This window comes from Calidris pugnax, unplaced genomic scaffold (genome assembly GCF_001431845.1).
Source record: "Calidris pugnax isolate Ruff unplaced genomic scaffold, ASM143184v1 scaffold244, whole genome shotgun sequence".
Classification (NCBI taxonomy): domain Eukaryota; kingdom Metazoa; phylum Chordata; class Aves; order Charadriiformes; family Scolopacidae; genus Calidris; species Calidris pugnax.
The window spans coordinates 1,930,108-1,944,250 of NW_015091141.1; the positions used below are offsets into that span (position 1 = coordinate 1,930,108).

General features: G+C 57.7%; 1 protein-coding gene across 9 annotated transcripts in view; it reads right to left on the bottom strand.

The window, feature by feature from the left end:
• Nucleotides 1-1,048: 1,048 nt before the first annotated feature.
• OGDH (oxoglutarate (alpha-ketoglutarate) dehydrogenase (lipoamide)) overlaps nt 1,049-14,143 on the bottom strand; it is a 34,426-nt gene continuing 21,331 nt past the window's right edge. For all 9 annotated transcript variants that reach the window (XM_014958748.1, XM_014958743.1, XM_014958749.1 and 6 more), the window contains 19 exons: nt 13,240-13,355; nt 10,987-11,141; nt 10,396-10,542; nt 9,809-9,899; nt 8,699-8,878; nt 7,541-7,669; nt 6,860-7,039; nt 6,346-6,498; nt 5,554-5,656; nt 5,213-5,341; nt 4,122-4,272; nt 3,897-4,024; nt 3,634-3,812; nt 3,390-3,461; nt 2,793-2,915; nt 2,227-2,299; nt 1,579-1,742; nt 1,344-1,498; nt 1,049-1,263 (listed from right to left, as the gene is read on the bottom strand). In XM_014958748.1, coding sequence (XP_014814234.1) covers nt 1,143-1,263; nt 1,344-1,498; nt 1,579-1,742; nt 2,227-2,299; nt 2,793-2,915; nt 3,390-3,461; nt 3,634-3,812; nt 3,897-4,024; nt 4,122-4,272; nt 5,213-5,341; nt 5,554-5,656; nt 6,346-6,498; nt 6,860-7,039; nt 7,541-7,669; nt 8,699-8,878; nt 9,809-9,899; nt 10,396-10,542; nt 10,987-11,141; nt 13,240-13,355 — 2,549 coding nt within the window. In that variant the 3' untranslated portion in view covers nt 1,049-1,142. The remainder of the gene's footprint in view (nt 1,264-1,343; nt 1,499-1,578; nt 1,743-2,226; nt 2,300-2,792; nt 2,916-3,389; nt 3,462-3,633; nt 3,813-3,896; nt 4,025-4,121; nt 4,273-5,212; nt 5,342-5,553; nt 5,657-6,345; nt 6,499-6,859; nt 7,040-7,540; nt 7,670-8,698; nt 8,879-9,808; nt 9,900-10,395; nt 10,543-10,986; nt 11,142-13,239; nt 13,356-14,143) is intronic.

Consider the following 14,143-nt stretch of genomic DNA (forward strand, 5'->3'; position numbering starts at 1 on the left):
GGATTTTCAGCGCGCGCGGCCGCGGGAGGAGGGGGCGGGACCCGGCTGGAACCCGCCCCGCCCCGCGCGCACAATAGGGGCCATGGGGACACCGCGCCCCGCCCCGCCCCGCCCCGCCAGGCGCGGGCAGTCGAGCGCCGAGCACCCCGAGGCTGTGAGCCGCGCGTGACAGCCCGCGCGTGACGCGGCGCGTGAGCACGGAGCGGGGGGGCACGCTCGTGCGTGACAACGTGTGCGGGGTGCGACACGCGTGTGTGACCCTGTGTGGGGCGGCGGGGTGTGACATGCGTGCGTGACAGCGTGACACATGCGTGTGACTGCGTGGGGGGACGGTGGGGTGTGGCACGTGTGTGGCAGTGTGACATCCGTGTGTGGCTGTGCGGGGCAACACACGTGTGTGACAAGGTGACGTACGTGGGGCAGCGGGGCATGGCACACGTGTGCCAGCGCAACACGCGTGTGTAGGGTGCCGGGGTGTGACACGCGTGTGACCGCGGGCTGTCCGCGAGTGCACGGCCCTGCCTGGCCAGGGTGACGGTGTGACAGCGACACCATGTGTGACACCACTCTCACGTGTTCAAGCGCCCGTGGGAGTGTTGTGTGCAGCGCTCCCTCCCGTCCCCAGGTGGCGCCGGGGGGACGTGGTGCTCCCTGGGGACACCCTGCCAGCCCCCCTGGGGTCACCCCCACCCGGGACCCCCCGGTGGGACACGGTGGCTCGAGGTTGGGTTTGGGCAGAGAGGAGGGGTGCTCCTCAGGGATGGGCACAAGCCCACGGGTGCCCTGGAAGCTGGAAGGATGGGGGGCACCTCCAGACCTGCCCAAGCCCTTCAGGGCACACCTGACAAGGAACCCTGGGGTGGCCCCTGGACACCCCCAGAGCAGAGCTGTGGGGACTGGGGGACAGTGGGGGGGCTGAGGGTGTCACCCGCCAACAGCCCGTCTTTGGGGGATGCTGCGGGGGTGAGGGTGTCACCCACTGACTGCCCCTCTTTCAGCCCCGGGCAGCTGCACGGCGCAAGGCAGACAAGGACTCCAGGCAGCAGCATGGGGCTTGACAAGGTCTATAGTTAAGGAGGGGGGAGGTGAGCGGGGACAGATGGATGGACGGGCAGACACATGCTGCTGCCGCTGCCTGGCGCTCAGGCCAGGTCCTTGAAGGCGTCGAGGTTGAAGGCCGTGTCGAGGAGCCGCTGCAGCTCTGTCAGATGGGTTTTCTTGTTGCCGGTGGCGGGGGCAGCTGCTGGCTCCCGTCCTGCATACCTGTGAGGAGAAGAGAGGGATGGGGTGGGGTTGCACCCCATCACCCCCCCCCAGCACCACAGCGACCCCCGAGTCCCTACCAGACAGGCTTGGCGCGGTTGATGGTGGTGCGGAGCCGGGGTTTGACGTAGTCGTAGTAGCCCTGGTTCTTGTGCTCCTCCTGGCACCACACCAGCTCAGCTGCCGGGTACTTCTCGGCTTCCCGCTGGAGGAGGTCGAAGGGGAAGGGGGAGAGCTGCAGGGCAGACAGGGGGGTGTCACGGGGGCCACGGCACCACCGGCCCGCAGGCTTGGAGGCAGCCGGACCCCACTCACCTGCTCCACCCTGGTGATGGCCACGTCGGCCTCCATCTCCCGGGCCTTGCGTTCACGGGTCAGGTCGTAGTAGACTTTGCCAGTGCAGAACAGCACCCGCTTCACCTGCGTGGGGTTCTGCGCTGCAGGGCCGCTGTCAGGGATGACACGGAGGAAGTGGGTGCCTGCAGGGGAGAGGAGACAGCACCATCACCCTGCACCTCTGTCCCCCACCAGCCCCTGGCACCCCAGCTGGGAGCGGGTCTTGCTCCCAGTACAAACCATCACGACTGTATGCCGCTTGGGGCTGCCATGGCCCTGCTGCACTGCTCCAGCAGGAAGCAGCTGCCAATGGAGAAATGGAGCCGTGTTTCCCCAGGGTGCCAGACTCGGCACTAATGAGGGGTGACTGATTTCCTGGGTATGTATAGCTGTAGCCAGCACACCCTGGGGGCGAGCAGGGAGCAGGGAGGGAGGCAGCTGCGTCCGCACCGGCACAGAACTCCCCCACACGGGCTGTCTGTGGTGCCCCAGCCAAGCCGCGCTTGGCTGCTCTTTGGTGTGTGGTGGCTGCTGCCAGGTGCACTTTACCCGAGGCAGCCGGATCCTGCCCTTCACCCTTCATCTTGTGGCATGGGGGAGGAAAAAACAGCTCTGTGCTGATAGTACCTGGCAGCATGTCGTCAAAGCTGGAGCGGGCTTCAGGGTGGCGCAGCAGTGACTTTGGAGTGAAGATTATCAGCTGGAAGGGGAGCAGAGGAAGAGGAAGGCGGTTCAGCCTCGCCAGAAACACCTCCCCTGCAGGCAAAGGCCAGAGCACCAACCTGCTCGACGTCCCCCTGCCTCAGTGCAGCCAAAGCCCCCTCAGATTTGTTCCATGCTCTGCCAGACTGGGCAGCAGTTTCTCACAGCACCAGCTTTCCCAGTCTGGGTTTCCTCCAGGGAAGCGGCTGAGGTGCTGCCGGGGCCCTGCCTGCCCCATGGCACCGTTATGTTATTTACCCCTGCCAGCACCCAACACCTCTGACCTCCCCGTGGAGCGCAGGAAGGGGTTGCAGCCACCCTGGCAGCACGGCATGTACCGAGCCAACCCTGGACAGCAAGAGGTCCTTGGCCTCGGCAGAGGCAAACTGCTCGTGTTTGCTGCCAAGGGGCAAGAACAAGCCAGGCCCACGTCCCGTCCCCAGGCTGCCCTGGCCTGGCACCGAGCCAGGCGCGGAGCAGCCAGCACTGACCGGTTTGCGGAAAGGCAGGAGGATCTGGCGCCGGAGGACGTGGAAGAAGTTGGCCGGAGTGGAGCAGTTCACGACGATCCAGTTGCAGTCATAGAGCTGGCGCACATCAAAGTCGTCCAGTTTCTGCCCCACCAAGTGCGGCCAAGGGGATTGCAAGAAACACAAGGTGCCTCTTGGCCTCACAGCTCCAGCAGTGGGGAGAAGAGCCCATCCCATCCCCCAGCTCTCCCTTCCTCCTTCCTTTCCCCCTCCAGAGCACATGGAGACCTGGAGAGGCTTCAAGTCTGTGTGGGGGCACCTTGGGGAGCCAGCAGCCCCCTCCCACACCACTTTGGAGGCCTGTGCACTGCGCAGCAGCGCCAGGGCCAGCAAAGGTGCAGCCTGAGCACCGCATTCAGCCCCTTTCCCCAAACCCTCACAGCTGCAGCATGAGCCCAGGGCTTCCTGCACCTCCTGCTACTGGCTCCCAACGCCCGCCCCAACCCCGCACTGCTGCACTGAGCCCCCCCGGGTGCTCTACCCCCTCCCCACAGCAGGGCAGCGGTCAGATCCAGCACACAGGAGGGTTGGGCTGAGCTCAGTGCAGCTGCCACTCACGGGGAAGACATCGGGATCATCGTTGCACATCTGCAAGAATCGCTCTGGGCGGGCGGAGGAGTGCTCGGGACCCTGCGGGACCAAGGCAGAGGCAGAGTGAGCAGGGCACAATACAGGTGCGAGGACTCAACGGCACAGCTGCACCGTGAGCAGTTCTACCTGCAGCTGCTGCCCTCAGCTCTGCTGCTGGTGCAAGCCAGGCAATGGGCACCCTTGGGTGCCTGTGAGCTGGGAGGGTGCTTACCATGCCCTCCATGCCATGGGGAAGCAGCAGGACGATGCCGTTCTGCCTGACCCACTTGGCCTGCCCAGGACAGATGAACTGGTCGATTATGCACTGAGCGGTGTTGTGGAAGTCCCCAAATTGGGCTTCCCAAAGCACCAGGGCATTGGGGCTGGCCATGGCAAAGCCCAGCTCGAATCCTGAGGGATGAGAGAGAAGCAAGGGGGTCATCCTCCCGGAGTGGCTTCACCCCCTGGCCAGTGGGTGCAGACCCCCTGGCTCACCAAGGACGCCGTACTCCGACAGAGAGCTGTTGCAGACGGTGTAGGGAGCCTGGTTGGGCCAGAGGTGGTTCATGGGGATACAGGTTCTCTTGTCCACATTCTGATCATGGAGGACGTGGTGGCGATGGCTGGAAGAGGAGAAAGCATTACTCTTATCATCACCCTTTGGGTCCCTTCTCAAAAGGCTGGAATTGCTTTTTACAGCCACCAAAAGCATGGATTTACCTGAACGTCCCCCTCTCAACATCCTGGCCACTCAGGCGGATGTGGATGCCCTCTTTGAGCAGGGAGCCAAATGCCATGTACTCTGCCAGGGCCCAGTCTACCGTCCGGTTCTTCACCATCTCCCCACGAGTTTTCAGAATACGGCTCAAACCTGCCAGGACAGCAGTGGGTTTGTAGTCGGTGTGGAAGGGAGCTCCAGTGACACCCTGTTTGTCCCTCAACCTGCCCACAAACTGACAGACTGCAAATGCTCAGGGCAGAGGAATAGATCTACCTCTGCCTGAGGGATGAACCAGGAACAAGGAATCAGGACTGCAGGGAAAGATCAGCCCTGAAGAAAAGCTTCTCCTTGGTTCACTTCCTTAACCACAGCTCCCTCGAGAACTGATTCTCATACACTCACGGAGTGGTTTGTGTTGGAAGGGACCTTCAAGGGTCACCTAGTCCAGCCCCCCCACCATCAGCAGGGACACCTTCCACTAGACCAGGCTGCTCAAAGCCCCCTCCAACCTGACTTTGAACACTTCTAATGATGGGGCATCCACAGCTTCTCTGGACAACCTGCTCCAGTGGCTCGCCACCCTCACCGTAAAACATTTCTTCCTTATGTCCCATCTAGACCTGCTCTCTTTCACTTTAAACCCCTCGCCCCTTCTCCTGTCACTACAGGCCCTGGTAAAAAGTCTCTCTGCACCTTTCTTATCAGTCTCCTTTTCTTATCAGTCCCCTTTAAGTACTGAAAGGCTGCAACAGGGTCTCCCTGGAGCCTTCTCTTCTCCACGCTGAACACCCCCAACTCTCTCAGCCTTTTTGCTGAGGAGAGCTTTTCCAGTGCCAGGATCATTTTTGTGGCCTCCTCTGCACCCGCTCCAACAGGTCCACATGTTCCTTGTGCTGGGGTCCCCAGAGCTGGACACAGTGCTCCAGGTGGAGTCTCAGGGGGAATGGAGAAGAGGGGCAGATTCCCTTCCCTTGGCCATGCATATTGAAGCACTCTATCAGGTCCCTTGCTTCCAGGCTACGTTCCAGCCCTATCCCACATCTTCTCTGGAACAAACAGCCAGTCTGGCATAGCTCCCGCAAGCTCCTACCTCCATGGATAGTGAAATCCTCCACCGGCACTGAGCTGGCCACTTGACCAATGTGCGTCAAGTCCTCTTCGTTCAGACCGGTGGAAGGGCAGGTCATGCTCCGGGGCTGGCCATCCAGAGTGAAGAAACCTGCAAGAGGAGCAGTCCATCGTGCAGGAGCCGTGCCCAGCTCCATGTCAAGAGCTCAGGTCACAGACACCCTCAAGCAAGGGCGGAGATGCCAGGAGCCAAGAGCATCAACCCACCTCTCCACCAGGGTGATTTACTAGAAAATAGCTGCCATGGCTCCAGAGAAGCCAGGTTCTTTGCTAGGGTCCTCCAAAACATTGCTGCTGACTTACCAGGCCAGGGCGAGTCCAGCCAGTGCTTGATGTGCAAGATCTTTTCATCCTTGGATCTCGCGTGGGCCTCCTCGCAAATCTTATCATACTTGGCAATTTCCTCCTGAAAGGCAGAACCGGGAGGCAGAAAAGCATTAGTGAGGGGTATCCAAACAAGGGTGCTGAGCCTGGGAGCCCTGGCATGAGTTTGCCAGGATGCTGGAGGGCACAGCTGCCCCCGCAGCAGAGGAAGCCCTGGGCTGTGCAGCTCAGCCTTAGAAACCAGAACCACTGCTGGGGGCCCCAGTTCCCCAAGGGATAGCTCTGCTGCCATCCAAACCGACAACTCGATTTCAATCCTAAAGATGCTGCAATGTGGTACCGGGGCAAGGAGGAGCCGGCAGAGCTGCTGCCATGCTTGCTGCCAGGGCAGCAGAGCTGGGGCAGCGGACTTGCCCCAGATACCTCCAGGCCACAGCAAGCCCAAGTGCTGCAGAGTCTAACTCCTGGCCGTGCTTCAATGGCCCAGCACTGTATGGCCTGTGCCGCACCGATCACAGGGCAATCCTTGAACGTTCCTGCACTGTTCAGAGCTGGCACAGTCCAAGGACAAGCCTCAGCTTCTAACCCGTCGCTGCCTGGACTACAGCACCCACCCAACCCCAGCACAGCTCTGCCACCTTTAGGTGACAAGCACAAGCAGAAATGGGCCTGTCACATTGTCCACACCCAGGTATGAACCAAACAAGCATTTTTCCCAGGGATGCCGGTCACAGTTTTCCTCCCCAAGCTAGGGGGCCCAAGGGACAGTACCTCGTACTCAGGTTGATTTACCACCCCCTGGGAAATCAGCAACTCTGCGTATTTCTGCAGCACTGGCTTCTGTTTGCGGATCTGTTTGTACATCAGGGGTTGTGTGAACATGGGTTCATCCATCTCATTGTGACCGTTGCGCCTGTAACAAACCTGCCAAGATGGGAAAGAGCCTTTGAAAGCAGCTGCTTGCAACCCATGGCTCTGAAAGCTGTCAGAGGTACCCAGGTCTCTGTGCGAGGAAGGGTCTCAAACAGCCCAGGAAGGACCTAAGTGTGTCCTCCCCCATGTTGGAGGCAAGGGCAGGCTCCATACAGAGACAGTGTCGCCTCTCCAAGTGCTATTACAGCCATGTTGCCTTGCTTTACAGCACCTCCCCTCTCCCCTCAAATCAAAAGGGCCAGACAAGCCCTGAAGAGAAACTCAGCTTTCAGAAAATACACCCCAAGAAGCACCAGCAAGCATCCACAGAGAGCCACAGCTTTAGGATAAAGCCTCATGCCACTTTTCTTACCAAATCCACCACCACGTCCTTATGGAAGGTGCTTCGCCACTCTGCTGCCACATTGCACACATAAACAACAGCCTCTGGGTCATCCGCATTGACATGGAAAATGGGCGCGTTGACCACACGGGCGACATCAGTTGGGTATGGAGAGGACCGGGCCATCCGTGGGTCTGTGGTGAAGCCGATCTGCAGCAGGTGAGGGAATGGGACCACCACAGTTGTAAGGATTTGGAAAGCAGCACATGCAGCTTCCAGGGCAGCCCGTATCAGCTGCAGCTGAGACGGGGTTCCCTCACGGCTGCGCCACTCAGCACAACCTGCCCATCTCCTGCACCCCGGGCACTGCAGCCTGTCCCAGTCCCTGTACCATCATCCCACTGCACCCATGGAGACTGACTGGTCCCAGTGAAAAGACTCTGGTTTACATGGGGGCAGAACGGAGTAGCCCTGCATGATCTCGCACACTGAGCACCAGGTTGCCACCACCTCTGCACCAGGCTGGACTCAAAAGCTGCTATTGTTGAGCAGCTGGGTATAAAGTACCCCCTGCTGACCTCAGGACTACGGCTCATGCCAGGAATGTTGGCTGGGAAACAGCTACTGCCTGCTGCCAGCTGCCATCCAGACCTGAGCCTGCAGAAACTGCTCAGCAAGGGACCCCACAGACACCAGGGATTTGCTCCTCACCTGGTTGTTCACCACGACGTGGACTGTGCCGTGGGTGGTGTAGGAGGGCAAGTCACTCAAATGGAAGGTCTCGTACACAATGCCCTGCCCAGCAAAAGCGGCATCTCCGTGCAGGAGGATGGACATCACCTGTGAGATGTGAAGCCACAGTGGTCAGCAGGGCCTCTGCAGGGACAGTGGGCAGGGGCAGCCACCAGGAAATGACCCAAGTCCCATCCCCGTGAGCCTTTGGCATCCCAGAAAGGACACGGAGTATCTCATCAACACATCCGATGCTTTCTCAAGGGATCGGAGTGGAGCCGGACACAGTCGGCACAACCACTGCAGAGAAGGATGTGTCCACTAGTTCTCCCCCGAGCAAAGATGGCACACACAGGCACCTCGATCGGGCAGCAGGATGGCACCCAGTGGACTGGGAGACCAGTCCTGTTCCCAAACACACATCCCAAAGCAAAGCCTTTTCCTAACTGGGGGAAGATCACCCCAGATCTTTGGGGAAGGAGCTGGAACGGGAGCTTGTTCCGGTTTCAGTGATGTTATTTTGCTGTCATACCCTGGGGCTGGCTGAGGACACCGCCTGTCAGACAAGGACAGAGTTCTTCTATTTATACCCAGCCCTTGGGGTGTAGGAGGAAGGAAAGCACTTCTGATCTCACCCTTCCACTTCTTGGTGTTGTAGACAGGTCTGCGATGAATCAGACTGCAAATAAATCTCCCACCAGCCCCCTCCCCACCTTCTCTCCCACCCGGGTGCCGAGAGCTGCCTCCTGCTGCTGGTTCCAGCTTTCCCAGCCTCAGGAATGGTTATCCCTGGTCACGTTGAGATCCTTCAGCTTGAGGCTCCTACTGCCAAGCCCCCCAAGCTGTGATGCTCTGGTTGGCTTTCAGGAGCACCCCTCATTTTCCTGCTCCCCACAGCCCAGCTGAGTCGGTCATTCAGAGATGGAGGAAGCGGCAATAGGAGCTCGGCATGGCTGATTCCCTACCCCAAAGACAGCAGGGAAGAATGGGGGAGTCAGGGTGACAGCAGGGTGATGGCTGGGGAAGGGGCACAGCAAACAAACACCAGGAAACCCATCAAATGCTGGGTTTCCTCACCTTCCCACCAAACCCCATCCAGCCCAGGCCACTTCACTGCGGGCACCTCAGCACACTCACCTTCTTCCCTTCTGTGTCCCCACAGTAAAACTGCTCCGCTTTAGTCTTGCCTTGAACAACAGGATCAGCTGCCTCCAAGTGAGAAGGATTTGCCACCAAGGAAAGGGTGATGTTCCTGTCAGTGACGCGGTTAATCCGCCGGTGGTACATTCCCAGGTGGTACTTGACATCACCAGAGCCCTGATGGAGGGGAGAGGAGAGTCACCCTCAGGAACACGAGCAGCTTCTGGGCACAGAAGGAGACTTGAGGTATGGTGGTGCTGACCCCAGAGGCTGAAAAACGGGGGCATTTTCTGGAGGCACCTCCAGAAAGCAGCAGGCACTCACGTGAGGAGCTGACCTGGCATTCAGCAGAGCAAAAGTAGCCTGTTCCAGGTGCAAAACCGCCAACAAACCTCAGACACCCATCAAGACCATCTAGGTAAGGTTGTAAGTGCAGGGGAAGAAGCAAGTGTGACGGGTTTGGGGAAGACACTGCAAAACAGAGCTGGGATAACAGTCACCCAAGCTCTGCATGCACTGTGGCAGTACAGCTGCTCCTGGCACCGCTCACAATATGCTGCATTTTCCACTCGGGGCACCAACGCTCCAGGCTGCTGCATTCTCACCTCAAAACCCCCCGTGAAGGGCATGGCAGGACAAAGCCAGCCCAGTCCAGCTTTCTGAAAGCCAAATCATCCCCACTTACGATGCTGGAAGCTTTGGCGCATGAGTGCCTTGCAGTGACAGAGCCTGCAGCACTAGGGGCTGCTGCAAGGGTACAAGCCAACCTCTGCTCCTGGCTGCGTTCCCCTCACTTCGTTGTTCAACCCACAGCTACTTTATGCCCATGGAGAGCCACTGACCACCCAGCCTGCACTGGAGACACCAGCAGCAGCCAGGGCACATGTACCCCCTGGGACAGGAAAGGGCACACCAGCACTGGCACTGACACAAAGGCTTCAGTCACATGAGTGTCCATGCAATCTGGAAATCCTTGTGGTGCCAAAGCCAGCGAGTGACACCAGAAGTGGTGGCACAATCCAGCTCACTCTGTATGGCCACAGCCTCCAGGGACTGCATGAGGACAGGCAACAGAAGCTGCTATGGGCAGAGGAGGAGAAGACTCACCTCATCAGCAGCCTCCAGCTTGGAGTCAAACTGGCAGAAGATTTGCTCCAGCTCTTTCCTGATCACATTGGCAAGAACATTCAGGCGTCCCCTGCAAAAGCCAGACCACTGTTGGCAACCAGCAGCGTCAGCCCGGCATTGAGTGCCGACAGTGACCCGCCATCGCTCCCATTACCCAGAGGCGGTGTGACAGCCCCACACCTCCAGCGACAGCTATAGGGTCACCCAGGAAGGAGGATCTGCTGTTTCACCCGAGAGGAAGACTGAACACCTCTCAGCATGGGGAGGGACCGGCCACCACTGCATCCCAACAGCTGCTCTGGCACAGGCAGCCCAAATCCTACTTTGGGATTCAAGCTCTGCCACTCAAGCCACCACCCCTCTCCAGATCAATTTACAAATGAGCTGAAGCTGAAAACACCACGATGAGCGGAGGGCAGCCAAGGCCTGAGCTCTCCAGGTAAGGTTCACCACTACCCAAGGCCAGTCAGGCAATTGCAGAAACCAATTTGCCCTCCAGTACTGACCCCCAGCAGCATCGCCCTCCTCCGTGCCCCAAGGAGCACTGAGGAGAGAAGCAGGGTTACCTGTGGGGCATCCCCATGATAACATAATCCACTCCCTTCTCACTCGACTTATCAATAATGGTCTTTAAGGCTGGGATCAGCACTTCGCAGCCCTCCAGACCAAAACGCTTCTCAGAAGACCATTTCCGATGGAGGAACTCTTCAAACCTGGAAGGCAAAGGGTGAGAGGGATCAGTGCCAGGGCTACAGCTGAGGACAGAAAGCAGAGAAAGGATGGGGACTGCACTGAGGGAGCCATAGCACCAAGTGATGCTTAAGCAGACATCACACAGCAGCACGACAGCCTTCCTGGTCACCCCAGTCCCCTCCTGCAGAGAACAGCTGACTGCTCCCCCACCCTGACTCTGTGCTGCACTTAAACCTTATTTTTCGACCTTTTCTTTTAGGATCATCCATGTTTTCAGGCTCTTAGCCAGCACCTGAGCCTGCCAGCCCAGCAGCTTGCTGGTTGGCAGTCACCCTGCTGATTAAGCCGAGTGCAACAGATGACATCAAGAAGTGACTCAGGTGGTGACTGCATCGCTCTGTCTGGGAACAAACCACCCTGGCAGCATGGGAAGAGAAGAGGAAGGTGAAGCCCCCCCGGTGTACCTTGTGGAGCGGACCAGCCTGGCCAGCAGCGTGCGTTTCTCTTCGTTGGTGAACTGCATGATGCCCGGGGTCTCAAACTTCTGCCGGATCCACTGGCACTGCTCCAGGTCGTTGATAAACATGAACTCCACGCCGATGTGCTGACAGTACGCCATCTGCCCCGACAGAAGAAAGGCAGTGGGGCAATCACCAGGGCTTTAACACCTCACCCCCACAACCACAGGCACACACAACATCATATTGGACCATGGGGCCAGGGACTCTTTCGTTCCCCTCCTCAACATTTCAGCAAGTCAAAGAGCCCTCCTGCACCAGTGGAGATGCAAACCCTCCTGGCCTGGCAGCTGCACCACACTGCCCAAACACCAGCAAGCACTGCCTGAACACTGGCAACCGCTGTTGGCAATGGGAGCCTGGGGCCCCACTGAGCAGCACCCATCAGCTAGCCCCATTTTGGGAGCCCTGTTTGAGTTGTTTTCCCAGGAAAGGGGACGCCACAAGGGACATCCTGGTATGCTACAGGGCACCTCGGATCCTGCACATGACCCAGCATCAAAATGTTTAATTCTCTTTTGCTGAGGGGTCCAGGACCAGACTCTTGAGTCCTTCACATCCACCTTGGAGGTGAGATTTTCCATATTGGTGGCATCAGCTGTGCTCAGGTACACAACCCCACTTCATATGGCAGGGAGAGAATCAGCAAAACAATCTCCCTCAACAAATAAGGAGCTCGTTCTCACAGCATACCTAAGATGTTGATGCAGCTTTGCTTCTCCCAAGGTCAGCCTGTCTTGGTAGAGACCATCTGAGCAAGCCTGCAGTGTGCATGGGAGCCACCTGCACTCTCAGAGCAGGTAGAGCAGGGTATGAAATGCGCCGGGAAAGGGGAACTGGCTGCAAGAGCTGGAAGCCCCAGCCCCAGGATGGAGCTGCTCCTGCACTGAGACCCTCCAAGGGGCACCACACAGCACTATGGAGTTAGGGGGAGGCAGAAAGGTATTGCCTGCCTCCAGCTCGCTCCTGCTCTTCCAGCACCTTTTGCTGCTTTAAACTGGAAAACATAGCTGAGGAGGTTTCCAAAAATGCAATGTTTAGTTGCCTGGGGTTTGCTCCATCTTGGGTAGACCAAACACTTTGCCCCAAGGCAGCACTCGATGACACAAAACTGGGAGGGGTTGCTGACACAGCAGAAGGCTGTGTTGCTATCCAGCAAGACCTGGACAGGCTGGAGAGTTGGGCAGAGAGGAAGAGGATGAAATTCAACAAGGGCAAGTGTGGAGTCCTGCTTCTCAGGAGGAATAACCCCCTGCACCAGTACAGGTCAGGTGTGACCTGCTAGAGAGCAGCTCTGAGGAAAAAGATCTGGGAGTCTCAGTGGACAACAGGATGCCCATGAACCAACAATGTGGCCTTGTGGCCAGGAAGGCCAATGGCATCCTGGGGGGCATCAGGAAGAGTGGGACCAGCAGGTGGAGAGAGGTCATCCTGCCCCTCTGCTCTGCCCTGGGGAGGCCCCATCTGGAGCACTGGGACCAGTTCTGGGCTCCCCAGTTCCAGAAGGACAGGGAACTGCTGGAGAGGGGACAGCAGAGGGCTACAAAGAGATGTTCTAGGCTACAAAGGGGCCTAGAACATCTCTCTTATGAGGAAAGGCTGAGGGACTTGGGTTTTTTTCAGTCTGGAGAAGACTGAGGGGGCATCTGATCAACGCCTCTAAATACTTCAAGGGTGGGTGTCAGGAGGATGGGGCTGGTCTTTTTTCAGTGGTGCCCAGTGACGGGACAAGGGATAACAGGCACAAACTTGAACATAAGAAATTCCATATAAACATGAGGAGGAACTTCTTTACTTTGAGGGTGGCAGAGCCCTGGAAGAGGCTGCCCAGGGAGGTGGTGGTGTCTCCATCTCTGGAGACATTCAAAACCTGCCTGGACACGTTCCTGTGGGACCTGCTCTGGGTGACCCTGCTCTGGCAGGGGGTTGGACTAGATGATCTCCAGAGGTCCCTTCCGACCCCATATCATTCTGTGATTCTGTGAAGCTGGAGGTGATCAGAGATGACCAGGTAACATGGGGTGGCTGCTATAAGTGGGGCAAGTGCCAAGGAGCACCTCCCAACCTGAAAAGCTAAAAATCTGCAGGTTGGTGCAGGCTGCAGGCACCAGCAGGGCCCAGGACCTCCAAAAAGCAACTGCTCAGCCCTGGCTCTGAGCTGCAAACAGGTCTCACACAGCCCCCCCCCGCTCTCCTCACCTCCAGCCGACGGATGATTTCCCGGAGCGGAAGAGCTGATTCATTTCCACCGATGAAAGTGGTTGTGGGCAAGTGGAATACCTTGTCGAGGTCAGATTCATCCAGCCCATAAAAGCCTGCAGGATTTTTCATGGGTGGGACAAGCGAAAGCAAGAGAGAGAAGGAAGGAAGGGGGATGGGGCGACACCGTCACGCAGGGACCGGATGCATTCGGGAGAGGTGGGGAAGGGACAAAAAAAAGCAGCATAAAACCAAAAATAAGCATGAAGGAGGTTTATAAGGATAAAAACCAAGCCGTAATTAAACGAAAAGACATTAAGCACAGATCAACAAGGTAATGCAGGAAATTAAATACAAAGCAATATATATATGCATGTAAATTGGTAATTAAAATCCAGGGTGCGAGTCGGGAAGTTTGTAGCCCCAAGAGTGAAAAAATACACCACAAATTATAACAGAGGGGAGAGAAAAGAAACAGAAGAATTGAGGAGTCACCGAGGTATCACCACATGGTAGGAATTAAAAATGAAGAGTCAACATGGAAAAGGAAATGGTTAAAACAGACAAACCCCAAAGAGGGATAGAAAGAGAAGGAAGAGAGAGAAAACAGCACCAGGGCTCTGCGACGGACTCTCCTGAATAGCTCAGCCCGGGAGCGGGGCAGCCAGCCGACCCCTCCAAGGTTTTGCTCTCCAGATACTCCCTCACCCAATTAACAGCCTTTTAATTAGGGGTTTAACCTAGCTCTGCTCAGCAAATCCCTTCTTCTCGGTGCTAGCACCTCATGGTTCATAGGCAGCTCCTACTTACAGCATACGGGGCTCAGGGTGCACCTGGGATGATGCCAAGCAGGGCTGGGAGCCAAACATCAGGTTTTGGAGCTGCGCATGAGCCCAGCAGCCAC